The sequence below is a fragment of the Parasteatoda tepidariorum genome, chromosome 8 (genome assembly GCF_982258835.1).
Source record: "Parasteatoda tepidariorum strain Cologne lab strain chromosome 8, Ptep-v5.0, whole genome shotgun sequence".
Classification (NCBI taxonomy): Eukaryota; Metazoa; Arthropoda; class Arachnida; order Araneae; family Theridiidae; genus Parasteatoda; species Parasteatoda tepidariorum.
In genome coordinates, this window is record NC_141762.1 from 97,370,162 (window position 1) to 97,395,992 (window position 25,831).

The 25,831-nt window shown below is 30.7% G+C and overlaps 1 protein-coding gene, 1 long non-coding RNA gene and 1 other non-coding gene across 4 annotated transcripts in view; 2 read left to right on the top strand and 1 right to left on the bottom strand.

The window, feature by feature from the left end:
• LOC107440992 (voltage-dependent calcium channel gamma-1 subunit) overlaps window positions 1–25,831 on the top strand; it is a 163,993-nt gene that overhangs the window by 116,535 nt on the left and 21,627 nt on the right. For both annotated transcript variants that reach the window (XM_016054224.4, XM_016054150.4), the window contains one exon: window positions 24,717–24,794. In XM_016054224.4, coding sequence (XP_015909710.1) covers window positions 24,717–24,794 — 78 coding nt within the window. The remainder of the gene's footprint in view (window positions 1–24,716; window positions 24,795–25,831) is intronic.
• Window positions 1–25,831, top strand: part of LOC147806565 (uncharacterized) — a 394,172-nt gene that overhangs the window by 61,801 nt on the left and 306,540 nt on the right. The window lies entirely within an intron of this gene.
• Window positions 170–340, bottom strand: LOC122270152 (U2 spliceosomal RNA). The gene has a single exon (XR_006225631.1). It is a non-coding gene; the product is annotated as a U2 spliceosomal RNA (small nuclear RNA).

The following is a 25,831-nucleotide window of genomic DNA, read 5'->3' on the forward strand; positions in this document are numbered from 1 at the left end:
CCTTTTTATACCCTGTATATACAAAGCTGGAAGAAAAAAAAACCTAACAAATATACGACTTTCTTAAAAACTTGATTTCTCAGGAACTATTGGCCGATTTAGCTCAAACTTTCTATTTCGCCATATAGCATTATATATTAATTAACTTAAATGCCTTCGATTATTTGATTTGTGGTGTACCCAATACGTTGCAGTTCAATACGTATCAGATCCTCATCTTCTCATCGAATAAATTCGAAGCTGAGAGATGCTGTCCAAAAATTAGTTTATTATCTTGTTACTCCATGAGTAACGTATCAGATATTAAGCTGATAAGAACATCGTTATAAAGCGATGATTCTTTAATATGATGAATACTTTTAGATGATTTATATACCTTACGATTTGAATTTTTTTCGACTATTATTAAATAAAATAATAAATAATTATTCTAAAATGTTTTGTGGGTGGTAAAAAGTACGTAAATTGTTTTTCGATTAATGTCCAATTCTCAACTGACCGGTGAGTTTTAAATTTTAAAAACACGTCAGATCAACGCATTTTTTATTACAAAACCATTCTATCTGATGTCAGAATAATAGAAATTGAATCAATGCAAACGGAAAGCCAATCTTAGAGAATAGAATCAGCACAAACTAAAAGCCAATCTTATAAATTAGAATCTATACTAACTGAAAGTCGCCAAATAGAATCAACACAAACCAAAAGTCGCCAAATAGAATCAACACAAACCAAAAGTCGCCAAATAGAATCAACACTAACTAGCTAAAAGCCAATTTCAGTGGTTTAAAAGGTCACCACAAACAATATAATTACTGTAAAACTTCTCGGGAACGACCACTCTGCGTTCCACAATAAAATGGTTGTTGATGGAGGTTGGTCGTTCTTAGAGCATCAGAATTTATGAGAAATATATGTATATATAATGAAAAACAGTAAATTATTTAAAAATTTTTTTTTTCTGGGCTTAAATTTGCGACCATTTTACCGAATGTGACCATATTTTTCAGATTGCTGCTTTCCTGCCCATTTCATTTTGAGTAAGCATATTTCAACTGTATTCAAGAGTAACAGTAAACAGTGCGCATGCGTCGTCATTCCATACACTGCTGTGGCTACCGCTGCTGTTAGATAATTTTTTTAGAATACTTTTTTTCACTGTTATGTTTGTTATGCATTAAGTTGTTGAGTTTATTTTTGAGATAGGGGACCAGAGAGATCCCATAAATACTTCTTGAGTTGTGAATGAAAGAGAATTTCATCATTTGAACGATATTTTTGTTTTTATTGTTTTAATTAAGAATCAGAAATTCTAACCTACAGATCGTTTTCAATACTAATTCAGATGAATTTCACAAATAAAGAGGGTAAAAAAAATAAAATAGACAACAACCATTTTGACAATGGGCAACCAGTGATCGATCACAAAATTTTTTTTAAAACTTTTTTTATTTCTTATTTTAAAACACTTTCTTTAGTTTCAAAATATATTAAGATGTTCTTTTTTGAAGAATAAATTTTATTTTCGAAGTTAGTAAATTTCATAAAGTACGCAAGTTAACTGAAAGAAAACATGAACGGGAGGGAGGTTAACCTATACTTTAACAAATTAGACTGGACGTTTATAAGTTTTACCCCAAAGAATTTTATTGAAAGGATTGAAAATAATTTAAGAAGTTTTGCTAAAAGTAACAATGCTTAGTAAAAATGAAAAAAAAAGGAATTCTAAGAAAACCTTATTTTCAAAACCCCGAAAACGAACATCACCTTGTTTATCCTTTAATCTTGTGTCGAGATTGTTGTTTCCAATTTAAACAACAAGTAAAAGTAAAAAAAAAAAAAAAAAAAAGAAAACTGTAGAATGTGCACATCTCAGACATTCTTAATTCGTTTCTTATTTCTTTTCTTTACCATCGGAGCCAAAACAAAAAATAATAAATAAATAAAAAAATCAGTTGCCTCTGGAGTTTTTACAAGTTTTAAAGAAGAAAGGAGAATGCTATTTCACTCAAAATTGCTTTTAGAAGTGAATTTCGTGTTTTTTTTTTTTCAGTTTAGATAATGCAGCCATTCAATTTATATTCTGGCGTAAAAGTTTTATGTTTTATCCTGAAATTATTTATATGGATATAAATTGAAATGTCTTTATCATTTTCCATGGTTTAATTTTCCTTTTTTTTTTCTGGTTGCGTTAGTAGGATAATATTTTAAAGTAGCCTTGTATTAACAAAAAAGCATTGTATGGTTTTAGTAGATGTAATCTGTTATCGTTTACAAGCAAATTTTTCCATTTAAGAGGGTTTTACTATTATAACAATTGAAATGGAAAAGAAATTGGAGAGATATTTTACAAGAATGTATAGTAAAGTTTTCTTATTTTTACTTATATATGTATGAAGAGATGGCGAATTAAACTTAGAAATGTATTTTATTTATTTGTACCACATTGTTCTTATTATAAAACAGGCAAAAATGGATAGTTTTTTTTTCTAAACAGATGTACGGAGGCTCATGGGATAAGGCGTTCGTCTTCCAACGCGGCAAATCGGGTTCGAATCCCAGTCGATACGAATTCTGCATCCGACTTGCACCGACCGCAGTGCTGATGTGAAATATCATCAGTGGTAGACGGATCATGGGTTAGAGTCTCTTGCCGTCAGGCTAACCGTGGGAGGTTCTCGTGGTCATCCTCTCCATGTAACGCAAATGCGGGTTAGCTCCATCAAAAAGTCCTCCACGAAGGCAAATTTCTCCCAATACTCGATCCAGGAGTTCCCTTGTCTTCTGGATTGGGTTCAAAATAAAAAGGCTACGGAGTTGAACATTAGTAGTAGTAAACCCATAAAATTGGGTCGGCTGTTCAACGACGGTTATAAAATAAAATTAAAATAAGCAGATATACTCAATGAATAAGAGTGAAAATTTTCTCGTTTATTTTTTAAGATAGGCAAATTTGTTTGATATTTAATTTACCTCACAATGGGTTTCGAAATTTAACTTACAATTAATCTTAATTTGTTTCGCCTTTACTCGCTAGCTCACGCAAATCCCTAAAGATTACTACGCAATCTTGAAATAATTGCTTACAATAGTACTAATCTTTTTTAGGCTTATTGCTATGAGTATAAAATTATGAGAGTAATTTTATGTGCTGATATTATAAATTTCATTAAAAATAAAGTTTCAAACCACAAATGGTATGAATTTTATTCAAATTTATAAGCTTTTCAGTGTCACAATGGTACACCGTCATCAGTAGGATAAATGATATTGATGGTAAAACAGAGATGATTTAATCAAGCAGAGGACATACTAAAGAGATAAAGACAGGCAAAAAGTGACAGAAAATAAAAAAAAAATTCAAAAAGTAATTTTTTTATGTTTTCCTAAATAAATATTTGGAAATGAATGAATAAATATTTGGAAATCATTAATAAACATTTGTAAATAAAATTCCAAAATGTTTGGATATCATTCACTTAATAAATTTTTAATTTTCTGTCAATTTAATATTTTACTTAACTGTATTTATCTCTTTTGTATGACCTCTGTCGGATTAAATGACATGAGTTCTACCATCTCTATAATTAATCTACCGATAAAGGTTATTTTTGTGTCACCGACGCACTTGTAAGTTTGAATAAAATGAAATTTATATGTGTGAAATTTTTAATGAAATTAATTTCAATGAGCCTGTTTTTGTAAAAAGAAAATCTGTTACATTATAGCCAATTGTAATAAAACAAAAAAAAATTTTTTTTAGAGTATTATTAAAAAATATACATACATAGATATATTTTGCTGCTTAAATAGAGAAAAATTGCAGATTCTTTCTGTCTTCAAAAAATCTAAAATGCTTAGAAATAAAATTTAAAAAAAATCTTTTTACAAAAAAGTTGCTAGTCTGCTAGTTACTATTTATAGCTGAATTAAAATATTTTTTTTTAATTTATTACCGATTGAGTTGTAAATAAAATTGTCTTTTTTCTTGAAACTTTTTTGTCTGATGCAATTCAAAGTAATAAATACTTTATTACGATTTCTATTACTGATAACCTTTTTGTATGAACCATAGTTTCAAATTTAAAAGTTAAATAAGTTTTAATAATAATAAAAAATTTGACACTATATTTTAAGTAGTTAGTAAAGATTATTCTTTACGGGTTTATATAAATTTATAAATACAGTGCTGTAAAATGTATTTGAAAATTCTGTACAAATGCAGTAAAATGCTCATAAAGTTTACACAATTTCTCGAATTGGGTACATTTTAATAGTATTCGAAAAAGTAAGAAATAAGAAATGCTAAAAAAAATTTCTATAATAATTGTAGAAAAAAAATTGAAGACTTCAGAGAACTTACGAAATTCTGCATGAAACCTGTAAAATCACTGACGGCCAAATAAAGGTTTCATAAAGAAAACAAATTCTGTAGAAAACCTTTGAAAAATTTTCGCAGTTAAAATGAACTTTAAAAATCAAATAGTCTTTAAATAACCTTATAGACGGACTTAGGAAAACTTTTCCCTTTAAAAAAAACCTTAAGCATTTCTTAAGAAACCTGCAAAAGGAGGATATTTTTTTAGGTTATCGTACAATATTTTTTACTTTGGAAACCTTAAAAGTATTAAACTGAATAAATATACCGGAAAATTTTCGAAAGAGTCTAGCGTGTCAGAAATGGAGGAAGTATTTGTTAAGAGTAGGATTTCTCAATTATCCTACGTCACGTGTGTCATTTAAGTTAGCAAATGTGTTTTGCTCACTTGTGACGTATCTAATACTATATCTATAAATTAAAAAATCGTAAGAAACCCTGCAGACCCGGTTTTGTGTGTTCAACTTTACGTTGCTTTTTGTTTCGCAGCGCAAATACTTAAAACTTGACTTAGAAATTTAAAATTACGAGACTGCGAAGAAAAATGTCACCATACGATGAAATAGTTTGAGAATTATTCACTGGTAAATTTTCTGTAAAAACTACGATGCGGACCGCTCTACAAACCGCTGAAATGAAACTACTGAGTTTAAATTTGATACGCTTGAACTTAACGTGAGCTTTTTCGAAATTCCAAATTTTTTTTTTAAAGTCAATGAAATTTTAAGTTTTTTTCCTGTATTTTTAAAGTAAATTTTTTTAAATATTGACTGCTACTAGTAGTTGTAGAAAATGTTTTTTTTTCTTTCTCGAAATTTTGAGCTTGAGATTGTCAGAAGTTTCAAAAAATACATAAAAAAAGGAAGAAAAGATAGGCAGATGTTGTCAGGTATAAATTTTAATATTTATATTAAAATTTTTAAAATAAAGAAATTAATAAATGAAATATAAAAAAAAATTTCCCTATTTGAAATTGTTATAAGACTCGTTGACGAATAAAAGTACCTCTCATTTACTTCTACTTACTGAATCCGGCAATCTGTATTACTTCTTTTAATAGTTTTTTTCCAAGTACAGATGATTATTTTCCAAATCCAGATAATCGTTCAATTTGTTACGTTAAACAAAACACAATTTTTCAATAATGATATACCTGCCAAGTGACGTTGTGTGGGTGTATCGATCCTGATTGGTTGTTCAAACGTGGCATTTGTTTACGTTTGCTACCGTTCTTTCCTTTCTATTTCAAGTAAGCCAAGCCCGTCAAGTATCAATTCTCCTGAGCGACACATTCTATATTCTTACACAAAGATTCTTTCATGAATATTCCAAATCTTTCACTCTATATTTTTTACTTAACACAAAGGAAGGCATGAAGTCACGTAGAACATAAACAAACTAAGTATGCATCGAAGTTGCCAGGTGCACAAAACCAAAATATATCACGGTTACAATAAAATACATAAACAAATAATAAATTGAAGTTAAGTAAAGGACGTAGAAGTGAAAAAATTGTATTTCAACAAACTTGATGTGCAACACGGAACATTATTTAATCAACTACACATTAATTAACATTCTTATTTATATGTAGCTCAACTTTAACGCGCCATTTTGTTGATTAACTAAGGTGATAGAGCGTTCGCCATCCAATAAGGTGAACCGGTTTCAAATCCCAGCGATGGCTGGCCGATACGAATTCCGCATCCGGCTTACACCAACCACAGTGCTTACCTGAAATATCCTCAGTGGTAGACGGATCATGGGATAGAGCTCCCTTGCCGCCAGGCTAACCGAGGGAAGCTTTCGTATTCTTCCTCTTCATGTAACTCAAATGCGAGTTAGTTCCATGGAAAATCCTCCACGAAGGCAAAATTCCTCCCAATACTTGATCCAGGAGTTCCCTTGTCTTCTGAATCGGGTTCAAAATTACGAAACTACGGAGTTGAACATTTGTATTTGTGAAACCAAAAAATTGCTTCGGCTGTTCAACGGCGGTAATAAAATAAAATAAAACGATTAGCTGGAGTTGACGTCATAGGTCACATGTGTGGCTATTGTGATCTTCTTGAAGTGTAAGTGCCCAATTGTATCGGCTGTTTTAACGACGGTAATAAGTCAAAATAAAACGATTAACTTGAGCTGACGTCATAGGTCACATGTGTGGCTATTGTGATCTTCTTGAAGTGTAAGTGCCCAATTGTATCGGCTGTTTTAACGACTGTAATAAGTTAAAATAAAACGATTAACTTGAGCTGACGTCATAGGTCACATGTGTGGCTATTGTGATCTTCTTGAAGTGTAAGTGCCCAATTGTATATTTTGTAAACAGAATTATTTTTAGTTTGGTAAAGAAATATTAATTTAAAAAAGAAATTAGATGAATAAAAAATTATTATGGGAGTTGGTTAGAGCAGCATCCAAGTGTTTCTAAAAAAAAGGATTTAATTTATTACCTCTCTCTTTCTTTTCTTATGTAAATATTTACACATAAAAACTAACTCGATACCTCAAACAAGCTTCGGAAAATGAAAATTATATTATTTTGAACGATTTCCAGGAGAGAGAGAGAGAAAAAAAAAATAAAAAAACAAAATGACTGCACCCCTTTTCAATTCTTTTTGTTCAGAAGAGGAGAGAGTTAAGAAGATCCATCAAAATAATAGGCAGTAAAAATGAGTGGAGATGTTGGTTGTAAGTTAAGATTAATGGTATGTCTTGTGCCATCAAAATTTTTATTACTCAACTTCTTAGACAGTTGTCAGATGCTGATTCGCGTAGACTTCCGAAATGAATGTAAGGGAACATGTTATCGCCGAATCGATCGCCAATTTATATTTTCAATTATTCTATATGTATGATTATTTAGAAACTAAAAAATGAAATTAAAATGGATTGATTCATAGAAAATAGCTCTTATCATTAAAAAATAAGAACAAAGTGAAAAAATTGGAAGACCGAGTTCGTATTTTTTTTTTCTCCCCGAAATTTGTTATCTTTTGGGTTAACAATCCAATAAAAAAATGAAACAAACAGTTAATATAGAACAAGCTATGATCATTGGTAGTACTGTTGCAAACATACTACTGTGCAAAATAAAAATCGTAGGGCAGGTATCTCGGTATTTTATTTACGTCGCACTATGGGCTATTGGCGACAGACATTGGCACTTGCCTTCAATGATGTGAACCGGGTTTGAATCGAATTCTGTATCCGACTTGCGCTGACTACACTACAGTGCTGGCGTAAAATATCCTCAGTGGCAGACGGATCATCTGTTAGAGTCCCCTTGCCGTTAGGCTAATTGCGGAAGGTTTTCGTGATTTCCTCTCCATGTAAAGCAAATATGGGTTAGTTCCTTCAAAATATCCTCCACGAAGGCAAATTTCTCTCAATGCTTAATCCAGGAGTTCCCTCGTCTTCTGAATTGGGTTCAAAATTACTGGCTTACGGAGTTGAAAATTAGTAGTCGTAAACCCGAAGAAATTGGGTCAGCTGTTCAATGAGGGTTATAAAATAAAACAAAAAGTTGATCAGTTTAACGAGGACTGACCCCGTACATCCTACGTGGACTGGTCAAAGTGGTCACCCACCCGCTTACTGACCGCATCCAGTGAGGCTTGACTTCGGTGTTCTACTGGGAATCAGTCCGTTGCGGGACAAAAATCATCGTAACCAATAAAAATTTCAAATTTAGATTTTTATGTATTTTGTATTTTTATAATTATATGCTACTTATTGCAAAAGATTTCTCAGCAAAATTAAATTTTGTTTTATCAGATTTTTGAAATTTTATTTCAGCGCTCATAACATTAGTAGTAGAAATAAAATAGTTGCCAAGCTATTTTTTCTTGAAATCTACTGCGAGGCACTTATGTTGTTTTTTCATTTGCACTGCAGTGTACTACTCATTTTTTTCCCCTCACCAATGCACTCATGGAAAAATGGATTCAACGTTGAAGTATAATAATAAGTAAATATAATTATAAGTAATAATAAGTATAATAATAAGTAATAATAATAATAAGTAAGTGAAGTAAAAGTATAATTTTAAGCCGTACAATCTCACAATTTTAGTACAACCCTGATAAAGTTTTAATTTGAACCATTTTATATGTTCACTTTGTTATATTCAATCTGCATATATTTAATCTGCATATATTCTATACTTTGATTTAGGCATATATTCAATCTACATATATTCTATATGTTTAATCTGCAATTAAGATGTATAAGGATTATGTAAGAAAAATCAGTTCAATCTTGAAACATAATATAAGATTGCTTAAAGCAGTGTTTCCCAAACTTATGACTTTTGTGTACCAAATTTTTTGTAACGCTGTGTACCACTAATAACAAAAATATGTATTTTCGCTGTAAAAAATTGCTCTTAAGTTAAAAATCACAACTGGCTGTTGACACCACTAATTATTAACTGTTAACTCTGCAAAAGATAACCAATAGAAAAATACGTAATCGTAAATTTTCATGGCTAGCTTTGTTTTTAAATAAAAATTTTTGAAATTTTCGTTTGTTGCAAGATATTTCGCATCAGAACGCGCATCCAACTAAACTGTTCCCGTACCCCTGGGGGTACGCGTACTACACTTTGGGGAAACACTGGCTTAAAGCATATTATATTGGAATTTCACTACGAACTTAATAAGGTGTTAATTTGTACCCTATTTCCATATTCAGTTTGAACTATATTTTCGCGCTATCGAGTATTAAGAAATTAATGAATGAATGCTGATGTAGTAAAACAATTGTATTAATATTATACAATTTACTAGTTTACTAATTGTATTGAATTTATACTATATATCGTCTAATTTAACCAATCGATACACAAACGTAAGCAAGTGCAAACCGGTTTCTTCCGCATAAAAACAATATTGCTGTATAGTGTGACCTGATAATTAAGATTTTATATAAAATCTTATAGTGCGTCTAAAAATTTGGCCATCAGGAACTGTATTTATTTGAACATTTAAAGTTTTCAGCGTGTTTAAAAATACTGATTTTTTCTCCACCAATCCACCACACAGGTTTATATTACACTTTTAAAGGTATTATGCATGGTCTAATTCTGTGAAATCTTCGTTCGCTGTTTGCTGAAGATTTTTTTGAAATTTATTTTAAACGTATTTCAAGTGAGATGGAACTCTCACGATGAATAAACAATGAAGTTAGAAACCATTTGATGCGACAGCAAAAGGTTTAAACAATGAATCAAACGCCGCTTTATCCTCTTGCCAGGTTTCGTAATTTTATTTTTAATTTGAAGGTGCTTTAAAAGAAGCATTTTCAACCTGACACATGACTTGGTTATTCTTTAAAAGACGGCTCCCTTTCGCACTTTATTTTTTAAATGAGATAGGTAATTGACATTTCATTTTTTTTTAAAGTCAACGGATTTCATTTTCATGAAAGCTTGTTTCTATTTGATGCGTTGACTGATATTACCTCTCTGAAACATGACTTTTATATAATTGTTTAACGTTGTTTTCTCACAATGTAAATGTAAAATAAACATTTTTGGACAAAAATAATTTTTCAAAACAAGAAAACGTATTCGTTTTCTTTATTTAGAGCAGTTTTCTTATTTTCAATTTAAATTATTTGTTTTTGAATGAAATAAGACAACACACACTTTCTGAAATAAATTTAATATTAATAGTTCGAAAGTAAAATTTGTACGCTAACTGTTTAGTCTTATAACATCCCCTGATGTCCAAAATTTATACATAATTTTGTATACATGTCCATTCTAAAAGTATGTTTAACTTTCGGACATTAGTGTACCGAATACGTATATAATCAAGCGAATACTATGTATGCAATTTAAAAAAAATTTAGTCAGTCGACTTAATTTACATGTTCTGACATATTTCTTTTAGTTTTTGCTTTCGATGCGAAAGTTTTTCGTGACTCAATTTCGTATCAATATTTTAAAAAAAAATATTGTAGGATTCATTCTACTTAATTTACATGTTCTAGTGTATTTCTTTGCATACTTTCAGCTTCGAAAGTAATTCTGACTCAATCTAATTCGTAAGTTTAAAAAATTATTGTTTTAACCGGTCTACCTAACTTACATGATCTAGCGCATTTCCTTTAGTATACTTTCAGTGTAGATGACTATGACTCAACCTAATGCCTTATTTTTAAGAAAAAGTATAATTTAAACCGATCTACTTTATTTGCATGCTTAATTGTATTTCTTTAAGCAAACATTTAGTGTCAAAGTAATTATGACTCAACCTCGTAATTGTTTTTTTTTAAAAAAAAAAGAAGTGCTAATTAAACCAGCCTGCTTAATTTGCATGTTTTATTGTATTTCTTTAAGCAAACTTTTAGTGTCAAGGTAATTATGACTCAACCTCGTAACTGTTTTCTTTTTTTAAAAAGAATGGTTAATTTAAGTAGACTGGCTAATTAAACCAGTCTACTTAATTTACATGATTTAGTGTATTTTTTTAAACAAACCTTTAGTGTCAAAGTAATTATGACTCAACCTCGTAATTGTTTTTTTTTTTTTTAAATAAGTGCTAATTAAACCAGTCTGCTTAATTTGCATGTTTTATTGTATTTCTTTAAGCAAACTTTTAGTGTCAAAGTAATTATGACTCAACCTCGTAACTGTTTTCTTTTTTTAAAAAGAAAATAATGGTTAATTAAACCAGTCTACTTAATTTGCATGTTTTAGTGTATTTTTTTAAGCAAACCTTTAGTGTCAAAGTAATTATGACTCAACCTCGTAATTGTTTTTAATTTAAAAAGAAGTGTTAATTAAACCAGTCTACTTAATTTACATGTTTTATTGTATTTCTCTAAGCATACTTTCAGAGTGAATGTTATTTATGACTCCACTTGAAAGACCTCTATCCACGTCGTCTTGGATTTTAGGCTAAATTTTAATTTTTGATTAGCATTTCCTTGAGATTTTTTATACTTAAACTTGTGATGATATAGTATTATTCAACGGTACAATTTCTTTTTAAAAAGGTAAAAAAACAAAGGCGTCGCTTCATAAGATGAAGAGAAATAGCGTTTCGTAATTTTTAGACTTTTATGGATTTTTTATCATTACTTAAAGCCAATAAAATTATGCGATTTGTGGTTTCTAGTAAGTAAAAAAACTAATTTTATGTATTTTTTTAAAAATTTAATTTCTTTGAAATTTAAAGTGATTAAAACCGATTTCAATTATACGAAAAAATTCTTTCAACCTAATTGCACAAAAACGAAATATTTATCCAAAATCTAGAATCAGACTTTTCTTTTAGTGCGGACATTATTTAATACTTAATTTTAAAAAATATTACTTACATTGTTCGACTTAATTTTCTTTATGCTGGTAGACTTAATTTACAAGGTTGTCTAATTTCTTCTAGCAAGCTTTCAGTGCGGTTGTTATTTAAAAGTTAATAAGTAATTTTAACAGGTATTATATATTCGGCCAACTTAATTTACTTGGTCGTCTAATTTCTTTTAGAAAGATCTTAGTGAGGATGTTATCTATGACTCAATACGTAATTTAAAAAAGTATTAAATTACATGATAGCCTAATTTCTTTTTACAAACTTCCAGTGAGGGTGTTTTTTATGACCCATCTTAATAGGTAATTTTAAAAAGTATTATTTACACTAGTCGACTTAATTCAGGAATTCGTCCAATTTCTTTTGGCAAACTTCCAGTGAGGGTGTTTTTTATGACTCATCTTGATAGGTAATTTTAAAAAGTATTATTTACACTAGTCGGCTTAATTCAGAAATTCGTCCAATTTCTATTTGCAAACTTCCCGTGAGGTTGTTTTTTATGACCCATCTTAATAGGTAATTTTAAAAAGTATTATTTACACTAGTCGACTTAATTCAGGAATTTGTCCAATTTCTTTTGGCAAACTTCCAGTGAGGGTGTTTTTTATGACTCATCTTAATAGGTAATTTTTAAAAGTATTATTTACACTAGTCGACTTAATTCAGAAATTCGTCCAATTTCTATTTGCAAACTTCCCGTGAGGGTGTTTTTTATGACCCATCTTAATAGGTAATTTTAAAAAGTATTATTTACACTAGTCGACTTAATTCAGGAATTTGTCCAATTTCTTTTGGCAAACTTCCAGTGAGGGTGTTTTTTATGACCCATCTTAATAGGTAATTTTAAAAAGTATTATTTACACTAGTCGACTTAATTCAGAAATTCGTTTAATTTCTTTTGGCAAACTTTCAGTGTGGATGGTATTTATGATTCAATACGTGAATTCAAAAGGTATTACTTACATTTTTCGACTTAATTTAAATGATTGCCTAATTACTTTTAGCAAACTTTCAATGAAGGTGTTTTTTATGACTCATCCCAGTAGGTAATTTTAAAAAGCATTATTTATACTGTTATATTTAATTAACATGGTTGTCTAATTTCTTCCTGCAATATTCCAGTGCAGATGGCTCAAATTAATACGCTATTTTAAAAGTGTATTAGTATAAATAGGTTTAGTTAATTATTTCGAAAATGCTATCAATTTCATACTAAATTTCTACTGATTCCATGTTTACTCTTAAAAATAAATCAATTTAAAGTTTACTGGGAGTAATTACATTTTTAAAAATATCAAAAATATTCGAGAGAATTTAGTAAATTATCTCTTCTTCCGCGGATGAGCGAAGTGTATGACCCTCTTCCCAATTAGTAACCGGTACCATCAGTTTTAATTTATTGACTTTTGGTCTTGGTGAATCACCCAATCACAGTATGGAGTTGAAATCCCTGTGGGCTTAGAAAAGTATAATCGACGTTATTTAATGCAAAATGATAGTTTAATGTAGTTGCTTTCCGATTAACTTCTCGAACGAGACTCAAAGTTTTTTTTTTTATCAGTTTAGTTTTATCATAATTTGAATTTGTCAGCCAGGATAATGGTTTAAGTTCTTTTAACTTTTTGGTTTAAAAAATTTATTTTCTCATTTTAGAAGACATAAAAAATCTAAAGAACTTTTAAAAATTTAAAGAACTTATTTGATACCGCTGTAAATGTTTTGTGATAAAAACTCTCTACATTTTTGCTGTAATATCCAAGTCTCTAATATTCTCTAAATTATAGTGCTACTTGCAAGCCTGCCGGGTGAAACCAAGCGAATTTAAGTGTCTGTTTATAGTTTATAGTTCCCAAGCGAATTAAGTGTTAAGCGAATTTTGCTTTTCAGTGGCGCTATCTATGACCAAGAATATGACTTCAGCCACTCACACGCCGCAGCCCGTTCATCGGGTGGACCCATACATGCATACATCCATTAATTCATCCACAGATCATAATTTTGACCTAAAACAAAAAACAATCAATCTCCAATTCAGTACCCCTAGAGGTATAGTACTCCTAGAGGTATGATTTGTTATGGGAACATGGAGGGAGTTTTGAACTGACAGATTTGGACGTGCACCAGTCTCCAACTACTGCACGAGGAGTCTTCGACCAGCAAGGGATCGAACTCACGACATCTTGGACATGGACCTGAAGCACCTTGTGATTTTTGTCTCAACTTTGAAGACGAGAGAACTCTTCGTTCATTTTTCTGATCACACTTGATATACCATTCAATTCTGAAAAAAAAAAATAAGAAACCTAATATTGAAACTATCGTCGTAGAATGTTTCTTAAGTGAACTTATTTTTAATCAGCGTTACAAGGAGAACAAAACTACAAAAGGCTTTCACATTTGCCATAATTTTAATTAGTCTCATAATCCATCAATCAACGGAAATAATTTTTGTCACTTCTGTAGTTTTCTAGTCAAAATAAGCACTTGAATCAATCGGTTGTTGGCGTTGAATCTAGATTGCTCGTGTCAAACGTTATTGTCTGTTGTGTCCCATGATCCATTTTAGAAAATTTAAATTTTTTTCCTTCTCCTCCTGAATTGGGTATACTACAGCCTACGTCACAGGTTGTGTTATTCCTACTAAATTTAACCCATGAACGGCATTTTCTGCGAGCCTAACTTCAAGCCACAAATAAACAAACGAAGTGTTTGATCGTTTAAATAGCTGCTCGCCAGATTTTATTGCATTTTAAAGAAGAGTAATTGATATTCGATTTTTGATTAATAATTGATTTATGTGGATAGTGGCATAGAATTTAGCATTGCGTCATGGTAAATGTTATTCCTGCTAAGTGGAAGTAGTTGTGTTTTTTTTATATTATACCCAATTGACTTCTGTAATTATTTGTTTTTATTGTTTCATTTTGGTTGGTTTTTCGTAATTTTGTTTTATTGTACTGTGGCTGTACTAATGGGCTATTGCTGAATGTCTCAAAACTCTTCTTCATTGTTAATCCAAGACAGTGGTAATATAATAGTGGCAAGACAATATTGGCGCGCGAATGCGCTATGCACTATAAATTCTGCAACTTTTCATGATCAAGCCATGAAATCTATCAACTTTTTCTACCATTAGTTAAGCTTTTTTAAAAAAAAAATTCAAAATTTGTACCTTTTACCAAAATTAATTAAGCATCTTCGGCGCTCGTAACAGTGTGGTAATTGTTTCTGTTCTTTTAAACAAATTAAATTCTTTTCTCTATTAATTTAGATTTCTAGTTATTATTTTTACTTTAATTAGCACCGGTTCTCCTAAACTACATATTATTCTGCATCAGTTTTGATTTTTTTTAAAAACTTTTTTTAATTCTAATTTTCGTAGATTTTAACCTATTTTGTTTTTTAGACACCCGATTTAAAAGCATAACTATAAACAAAATAAACATCTAATATTTCAATAAACTCCTTTTGTTATTAAATAGAGTTTTTAGTTAGCCAACATCACTGGTCTTGTTAAGAGACTCTACCAGAAAGTACAATGTTCTGTCGTTCTCTGCTGAAAACTACTAAACTAAAATAAAATCATTTTGACTCCAATTTTACAAAAGAACTAGAAACGTAACATATTTATTTCAACCCAAAAATTTGTTCTATAATATCACCATAGCAACCGATGATACAAACTCTAACTTACAGCTTACATATTCTTTAATAGCAAATAAATAAAATCTAGTATTTTAAACAGGTATAATCATTTTTTTTTTAGAAAAAGATGTGACTATTCGCGATCGCAACGAACTATAGGGGGCGTTGTTGTATGAGACTAATACCTGCGATTTCTATATGAACAGTCATTCAGTTACTCTGGAGACAGTGGCGTACGCAGAATTTTTTCAATGGGGGTGTTCATAATTTTCTGAAACTACTAAAAGAAATTCGAGTCTGTAATAAAGCACTATTATTTCCCTAATTTAGACAGCTAGACAGTTTTGACTTTTTATTTAGACAACATTGTTTAGTTAAACTTTGATTTGATTTTTTAAGTTTAAAGAACATAATGTAATATCTTCTAAAAAAAAGTCCTATGTCATATGGGTGGGAAGTAACACTTTGAGGGCCATTTTCACATTCATCAGATTTTGTTGTGCTAGAAACGTTTTCTTCAACGGAAGTATCAAATTTCTGTACAACAGAAAAACTTACATTGGTACTAGATGCTGTCACCTTACTAATTTCAGGTCGTGGTTTTTTCTCAAAATAACTTAAAAATTGTTAAATTCTTGCGTTTTGACATCCTAAAGATCCAAGAACAGCAAATATACGACGGGTTCGGCGATTGAATGAACTTTTTGTTGAGATAAATCAAAACAGATTTGCGACAAGCTCCGAAAGACAAGCGGCAGAGATGACTCTTAGTCTGACTAACTAACTCCACTGTACTCCGTTCCCCCTCTTATATAATTTTTCAACGCATCTCCAAAATTCTCGGATTGTCTCAAAGACGACAGAACGTCTAGGATTCCAGAATCATCGCGTAAAGACCTCGCGAATGACAGCCAGTCTCGAAAACTATACTGGTAGGACAGAAAGGAACCAGTCCGTAACAGTGTCACGTGAATTTGGTTTCAAAAGTACAACCCTATTATAGTAAATGTTTTTTCAGTATTCTGAGAAATACCGTGAGAGAAAAAAGTAGGCATAAGGCAGATAAAAATATATAGTCTTAAAAAATAATAGCTCGCATAATTTCTACTAAAATTTTTATTTTTGCCATTTTGTCTGAGTTCAAGGGGGGTGTTTAAACCCCTAAACCCCTCCCTTGCGTACGCCACTGTCTGGAGACGTCTTTAATGTAGCGTGTAACATTATAACGTTCCTTCTTTATCGTGGCTTATTAAATTTAAAAAAGAAAAATGTTTGATATCCTTTCTTATGCAACCAAAAATAAGATGGTATCTCTTTTTTTTAAAGAAGGAACATCCAAAACACATCTGAGAAATATTTGTAAATAAACAAAAAAAAAAATATGTATCTTCTTATTAGAGTTAAACCTAATGCCTGAGAAATAGTCTTACTAAATTTAATGATATAACCTGAAAGGCCTATTTAAACTTTACATTCCATAGTTTTAAGAATCATATTACTTCAAACATTAAAATAAGCAAAAAGTATACATAAATTTTATATTTTTATATAATTTAATTTTGCAAAAAAAGTTCTTTGACAACAATTTTTATCAAAAAATTTTAAGTTTTAATAAAAATCATTATTTAGAAACTAAAAAACGTAAAATAAAGAATGCTTACGTTACAAAGCAAAAAAGAAAAAACCAATTCTAAAAATTCCTTACATTAAAGTAAACAACTTTCATGTTTTTTCTTTTTTGATTCATAATCGGACGCAGAAAACCATTCTATAGAAAATTATCATCAAATAAGAAAAAAAAAATTACCTAAAAGTAAAATTTTTTATTTTATAAAAATTAACACTTACCTGCTTTATAAATCAGAAGAATTCCAAAATGATTTGTTCTTCGATTTTTGTTACCATTTTTTAGTGTTACGAAAATGCGTCTTTGGGATTTGCCAAAAATAGAACAAGATGCAATTTTATTTTTTCAGGAGCGAAATATTTTGCCCATTGTCCACCGAAATCCGATAAACTACTTTGATTTTGAATAAAGTGTTTTATTTTATGATTTGTCGCAAAAATTTTGGTGTAGATTGGTGTATTTAAAAACCGCCAAATCTGTAGTTGCGGTGGCGTTATTACGTAAGTACCGAATTTTTACTCCATACTTTTTTTAATCATATTATTTGAGACATTAGAATATGCAAGAGCACATAATATTATACCATTTAATTTTTCAAAACAATTATTTTAACAACAATTTTTATCAAAAAATTATAAACTAAAAAACGTAAAATAAGGAATTCTTAGGATAAAAAAACGATTTTAAAAATTCCTCATATGGAAATAAAAAAACTTCCATATTGTTTCTCTTTTTATTCTTATAGTTCTTAATCAGACGTAAAAAAGCATTCTGTAGAGAACTATCATCAAATGAGAAAAAAAAATATTTACAACCAAATTTTTTATTTTAAAAATCATAACACCTGATTTATAATTCCGGAGAAGTCCAAAATGATATGTTCTTTGTTTGAAAACTTTATTCTCAAATAATAGATACATAGTTTATCCCTTCATTACTTTTAGATAACATACTACACAACAAAATTTTATAATTGTAAGATCTTGATATGAATTTGAATATGTAGCTAAAAACAGAATAGCTGAATTCTAGTTGAAATTGTTCTTTCAAAACTAGAAAATACTTACCAAGAAAACGATAAAAATTAATTAAGAATCAGCACAAATGGCACTATTTCAAGTTATTTGGATAATTTTTTATTGGTGTTTTCCGAATTTTATGAATACAAAAATATATACTATTCTATAACGAAGAAGAATATTCTTTAACTATTACAGTTCTGTACGTTCTGAATTCACATTTATTTATTGGAACAACGAAAGCAATATTGACTTCACTTTAATTTGTAATGAATTGAACACAGAAGAAATGCATTTTACCTTAATACACACATCGGTAACAGTATACGATAGCGAAATCGGAAGTTATCAGTTGCAAGTTTGTTGATAATAGAAGTTAAAAATTATTGAGAAATTTTTCTTCAAATATTCGGCGTGTTCTGGGTCTGAAAGATATCCCAATATTCTGGAGAGTTTTTTCAAGTTTTTCGGCCTTTCTTAGGGAAATTTTCATTTTTATTTGCTGCTAAGAAAATGGTGTCTGATCCTGCCAATGATTTTGATGGAACTAAAGGAAAACGTGATAAATTAATGTCTGACATTTACAGGCTCCCGCTAGAGGGCGCACTCGAGCGTTGCGATCGCGAATAGTTTAATTTATAACAATGCCACGTTTTAAACCAATGAGAAAATTCTATTTTTGATATTAAACAGAGTTTTAAGTTTGCAAACATCTGGTATAATCCTTTAAATATTTGGTAAAAAATAGATGTATCTATAGTTTCATTCATAACAATGGCTCGTTTTAGGCCAATGAGAAAATTAGATTTTTTAAACTTTCGAATCTATTCTAAATTTTTGAACGATTTTCAAGATCAAGGGCTGAAATTATTTAGTTCACTAAATGTACAAATTTCAGAAAGCCAGCAGAAAGGGCTCTGGAGTTAAAAAAAAGTTAGAAAGTTTAAAAAGTTAGAAATTTAAAAAAGAGACATACAAACTCGCTCTTTCTTTCATTATTATAAATGAAGTAGGAAGAGTGTTACTTCAGTTTTTTCGGAGTAATTTTTTTTTTAAAAAATAAAAGTACACCCTTTTACAAGCACCTAAAAAAGGTGTGACGTTCCTCAGTTTAGGTTTGAACAAAGAGAGTTCTTCAGGAGGTAATGGTTCTTTTAATAAACCTAAATCAAACAAACAAAAACTTACAACATGTTTACATTAGCGTTACTTTCCATTTTACACTTGTCAAGTTCGAATAAGATTTATTCGGGTTTAAAAAAATTGCTAAAATAGTTTCTTAGCAGTGATAAGTGGCCTTGGAGTCTTAAAGACAAGGCGCCTAGAAAAATATTTTACCTTCCGCAAAAAAAAAAAAAAAAAAAAAAAAAAAAAAAAAAAAAAAAACTCTCGTAAATTTTCGACTAGAATAAATTTTAATATTTATAAATAATATTTTATCAAATAATAATAATTTAAATAATATTATTTATTTATAAATAATAATTTTATTGGAATACGATTAATTAGAAAAATTAAAAACAATATTTTTATTAGAATTCTCATTAGAATAATACACTATCTGGCCATTAATGACCGGACACCCCTCATTTCGGATACATGAGTTGCTAGTATCAAGTCAGTAGGGCGTAGGGCCGCCACGCGCCCGAATCACAGCTTCTAACCCTTCTAGGAAGGCTATCTACTAGGTGTTGGTACACGGCGGCAGGTATTGCCCGCCATTCCTCCTGTAACATGGCGAAGAGTTGAGTGGTGATTTTGTGGCGCTGTGATCTGGCCCTCAACCGGCGCTCCAACTCATCCCAGAGATGCTCAATTGGATTGATGTCGGGACTTTGGGATGGCCAGTCAAGCTCTTGCACCCCCATTTCATCAAACCAGTCCGTGATGGCATGTGCTTTATGAATGGCAGCGTTATCGTGTTGAAACACAAACGGGCCATTACCGAACTGTTGCCACAAGGTGGGAAGCGCGGAATTGTTCAGGATGTCTCTATACCATTCTGCGTTCAGGGTTCCACGCACTAACACCAAGGGTCCAAGGCCAAACCATGAGAAACAGGAACACACCATAATTCCTCCACCGCCTAACTTCACAATGGGGACAATGCACTCCGGTAGGTACCGTTCTCCGGGCATTCGCCAAGTCCACACTCGTCCATCAGAGTGCCACAACATGTAGCGTGACTCATCATTCCACATAACGCTTTTCCATTGCTCTACTGTCCACTGGCGACGTGCTCTGCGCCACTGAAATCGGTGGCGGGCGTTTGGTGGTGAGATGTTTGGCTTATGTGCTGCTGCTCGTCCATGGAATCCTTGTGCAATCAGCTCCTGACGAATGGTACGTGTACTGGCAACACTGCCGATGCAGCCCGAAAGTTGGTAGCGACAGTGCCCAACGACATTTGTCGGTTTGCCTTCACTACACTTCGAAGAGATCGTCGATCCCTGTCGGACATTATTTTGGGCTTGCCGGGTCGGGACTGCTGTTTTATCACTCCCTCTCGTTCCCATTTCAACACGACGTTACCAACTGTTGACCGTGGTATCTGAAACTTGTCGGAGATGGCACGTATGGAATGACCAAATCGGTGGGCGCCTATGATCATGCCCCTTTCCGCCTCATTCACCTCTCGCCGTCCACTCATTTTCACTGTTTACGCTCGTATGGCCGTTGCCTGCCTGCAAATGGTCTTTCCCCCACCATAGGTTCCGTATTTATTCCACCAGGACGAGTCCACCTGCCTGTCAAGGGGTGTCCGGTCATTAATGGCTAGATAGTGTATTAGATTTTTAACTAATATTATTTAAGAGAAATCTAAAAAAAATATCAGTAAAAGGTTTGTTAAATTCTAAGAGTAGTTTTGTTAAATTATTCTAAATATGTAAACGTTAATTTACATAATCAGATGTTGTAAATGTAAACGTTAATTTACATAATTAGATGTTAAAATGTAAATATTAATTTACGTAATTAGATGTTGTAAATGTAAATGTTCATTTACATAATTAGATGTTGAAAATGTAAATGTTAATTATAAGTTGTAAATGATAATGTAAGAGTGAATTTTGACTAATTATGTTAAATTATTCTAATTACATAAAATGCAAGGTTGTTAAATTTTAATTACATAAAAATGTGCGATAATATTGAAAGTTTGAACAAAATCATTTGAATTAAACATCAGCTTTGAAACCATTTATTTGCTCAAATTTTCGAAGTTATGATACATAAATATGTTACTCCAGAAACATCTTTAAACATTCCAATCAAAATTTTTCCTTGTTATTAAATTTAAATAATTAAAAAAAATTATATTTCTTGTATGAGTTTACTCTATGGTTGAATGACATTTCGTTCGTAATATTACTTAACATGAACTTAAAAACATATGATTTAAGAAATCCAAACTTACGATTAGTTTCTAACTGACTTATTAGAATAATACTTCAAAAAGATTCTTCGTTACAAAACGAAGACTTTAAAAATCGCGACGTATTTTCAGAAATATCAGTATTTTTAACAACATGGTACCATATTTTTCAATTAAATTAATTTATATTATTTTTACATAAATCAGAACTTTCATCACATAAATCAAATTTATCAGCCTACTCCTAATAATATCGTATTCAATCATCATCGATATGAATAATATTTACAATATTTTCTGTTTGATATGTTAATGATAATGATAGTGATATTCGATAATTATAGATGCCAATAATCATTGTAATATTATCGTATTCGATATGTATTGTTAGAGTAATGATCACGATCTTTTCGTATTTGTTGTATAGATGGTTCAGGATCACCTATATTCTCCTCTATACTTTTCACATCTGACTGTCAGCTAAGAGTATGGAACAAAAATTGTAACAATCACTCCAGAACTAAAACATTCCCAAAATTAAAATAATTATAAGTCATTAAGTAATTAATTGTGGCTCATTTGTACAACTATGAATGTTAAACAAATTATTGTACACAAATCAATATATGTCTTTTACATATGTAGACATAGATGGAAAACCCATGGGGATAGAATTTTGCAGGTCATCTATATTTTACCCAATACTTATCACGTCTGACTGTCAGCTAAGAGTATGGAACAAAAATTGTAACAATGACACCAGAACTAAAACATTCCCAAAATTAAAATAATTATAAGTCATTAAGAAATTAATTGTGGCTCATTTGGACAACTATGAATGTTAAACAAATTATTGTACACAAATCAATATATGTCTTTTACATATGTAGACATAGATGGAAAACCCATGGGGATAGAATTTCGCAGGTCATCTATATTTTACCCAATACTTATCACGTCTAACTGTCAGCTAAGATAATGGATCAAAAATTGTAGCAATGACTCCAGAACTAGAACGTTACCAAAATTAAAAAAATTTTAAGTCATCAATAAATTTATTATGGCTTGTTTTGAACAACAATGAATGTTAAACAAACACCCACGTTCTTTTCGCACATATGACGTGCATAGACATAGAAGGTATGTATAAGTAAACTTACCTTTACATATGTTAACTTAGTTTAAAAACTTACATAAGTTAGATATATTGTAAATAGATATGTTTAAAATATTGCATGACTTTAATTTGCTGAAAATAGCATTTAAAGTAGAATTAGAAAGCTAAGTATATGGAGAGAAAAAATTACGATTAAAATATCAAAACAAATTTTCTTAAGAAGTAAGGAAAAGAAATGCCGACAAAAAAACTTCGCTGTGGATAATAATTTACGGTTGTCAGATTTTAACCACTGAGTTATTAGAAAGATTTAAATATGCTAAAAAAAATATCTGAATAAGTCAAAATAGTAAGAGAAAAATTTCATAAAAAGTAGGAAGCAACCATGCCGAAAAAAAATGTGAACAAAACCATAGCAATTACAAGTGTATAGATAAAAAAAAAACTATGACAAATGTGAAAAATTTTTATTTTTTGCTGGCATTTTACTATCCTCCATTACGTGCATCAGTTGGTTAATCAGCATCAGTGCATCAGTTGGTTAACATTGTTATGCAATACGCTAAAAATAAATACAAATAGGAAGCATATAAAAAATCTCCCGAATAAAAACATATTACATGTATGTTTAGATAAAAAAGTATTGCATATAAACTCGTGCAAATCATGTCATTATTAAAACACTACACTGTGTCTAATGATTTGGTCTAATTATTATAATATAATACCTGATATAATACCTGATATAATAAATAATCTATATTTATATAATATATCAGGGGTCTGTCCAGACATTTTGTGAAAGGTCCGTTTTTCGTGAAATTGTGAAAAAATTACTCACATTCTTTCAACCAGGGTCCGCTTTTATGAATTAGTGCAAATAGGGTCCGTTATTGCAAAAAAAAAAAAAACTTTTTCAAGGAGTTTTTAAATTGTAAAGACATACAAGATTATGCTCAACACTGTAAAATTATAATTAAAAAAATTAAATTTTAAAAAATAAACAACAATTGCTGCTTCTAAATTAGAGATGCAACATACAAATATTTGGTATTTAGCCTATACTGCTGAACGCAGAGTATTCATTTCGGACGAATAATGGAAGAATCGTCTGCCGAAGACAGAACTTAATTCGTTTACATCCATCTTTCTTGTTTTCGGCCCTGGGAAGGATTCATTCGATTAACAAAATAATAATGAAGATAAACAAATTTGTGAAGGGTCCGATTAAAGGAAAAATCATTTTGTGAAGGATCCGTTTTTAAGTTAAAATATTTTGTGAAGGGTCCGTTTTTATGAAAAGATATTTTGTGAAGGGTCCGTTAACGGACCCAAATTTCTTCTAAACAGACCCCTGTATATGGTCCTATTTATCCAATCTTCGAATTTATATTATATATCGTCTAGTTTAATCAAATGATACACGAACGGAAACAGGTGCAAACCGGTTTCAGTCGCTTAAAAATATTAAAGCTGTATAGAGCCACCGAATAATTAGGATTTTACGTAGAGTCTTTTAGTGCGTCTAATAAGTTTGCCAGGCACTGTAAATTGTCTAAAGAAATCAATTTCGAAATATTTTTCTAGCTAATTCCCAATTGAAAGTAGATAAGCTTTTAGAAGGATTATAAAAGCTTAACTTTATCAAATTAAAACAAAAGCTAAAATATTTCTTTTGTTGTAAAAAAAAAAAAATTCTTCACTTTCATTTAAAATTTGAATTTCATACTCCTTAAGCTTTGATTTAATGCCTAACATTTAAATCTTAAGGAATTCCGAAGTTTAATTCTACAAAAGGATTAAGTCGAATTAGATCGCCAACCCTAAACTAAAGCTCGATATCAAAGCCAACTTTTCCCTTTCATGTTTAGTGAATATTCTTTCTTTTTCCCTATGGTCTTATGAATCTTTTCTTTTCTCAGAATTATATAATCTCATTATGCATGGTTAAAGAGCTTCATATATGCGTATGATTTCATTTTCATTAGCTCCGTAATCATATTTACGGGTGATATATTTCGTAGCGAAAAATCAATTTAGTTTCGTTGATTTAATTCCACGACAACTACTGACTTTAATCTCAGCAACTACTCGCACTTGATTAACTAATAAAACGCTTAGCGTTAAGATGCTTGTGAGCCTTACACGAGTTGTTAAGATGACACTTTATTCACTGTTTGTTTTATGCGTACTAAAACTGAGATAACTGATTAGATTTTTTCTTTCTTTCAGAAAACTGCCACAATCATAGACTTTTTCCCTCTGATGAGTTTATTCAAAAAAATCCTGAAGTGGATAGAACAATTTTAGGTGAGTTTAATTACATATTATTTATTATATTTTTCACAGTCAACTTCACGTGGAAGTTACATTTTCATTAAATTACAGGATGCTCATAAATACAGGATGCTATTCCTTCCACTATTTTTTCAGTCTATCCGCCTAATTAATTGAAATTAACATTTAGATAATGTTATTTGAATTTATGGATCGGAGAAATTGTAATGATTTAGAGCAATAAATATGTCATGATTACGGTTAACGTGAACAAATTTTGGTTTTTCTGAATTTTAACAGCTATTTCTTTCAAATTGATCACGATAAAAGTTATAAAATTGAGTGGGGCAATACTTTTTTGCTTGGAAAATGGAAGATGCTGCATACAGATTTGTATGCTTTCATTTTCTCCCCTCGTTTTCGTTAAATAAACCCGTCCAATAAAGCAGGCTCGTTCATTCGTTGAAATTACATGAAGTACCCTTTTCTTCCTCTCTGCCTAGCACCGTCGTTTTTCATGCTATAATCAATATTCCTACGTCATTTTTTATTTTATGTTTTTTGCTGAAGATCACGTTCCGAACGTAAAAAGTGGATGTTGCCTTTGGAAAATTAGTTCTTTGCAATTCTTGTAGCACCATGCGCAACTCTATTAACAACTCTGTGTCTTGTAACAACTCTGTGTCTTGTAACAACTCTGTGTCTTGTAACAACTCTGTGTCTTCGTAACTACTCTGTTATCTTGTATCACCGTGAGAACTGTATCGTTATAAATCAACACTATCTTCAACCCTTCCCTTTATTTTATTTTATGCCCGGTGTTGTCCAATTTTGAGCAAATTTGTTGTCCAAACCCATCCAATTTTGAGCTAACGACTATTAATGTTCAGCTCCGTAACCTTGCAATTTTGAACCCAAACCAGAAGACAATGAAACTTATCAGCTATTGGGACCAACTACCCTTAATGAAGGATTTTTTAATGGAACTTACCCTCATTTTCATTGAATAAAGAAAATCACAAAAACCTCCCGTGGTTAACTAGACGGCAAGGGAACTTTTAAGCATGAAC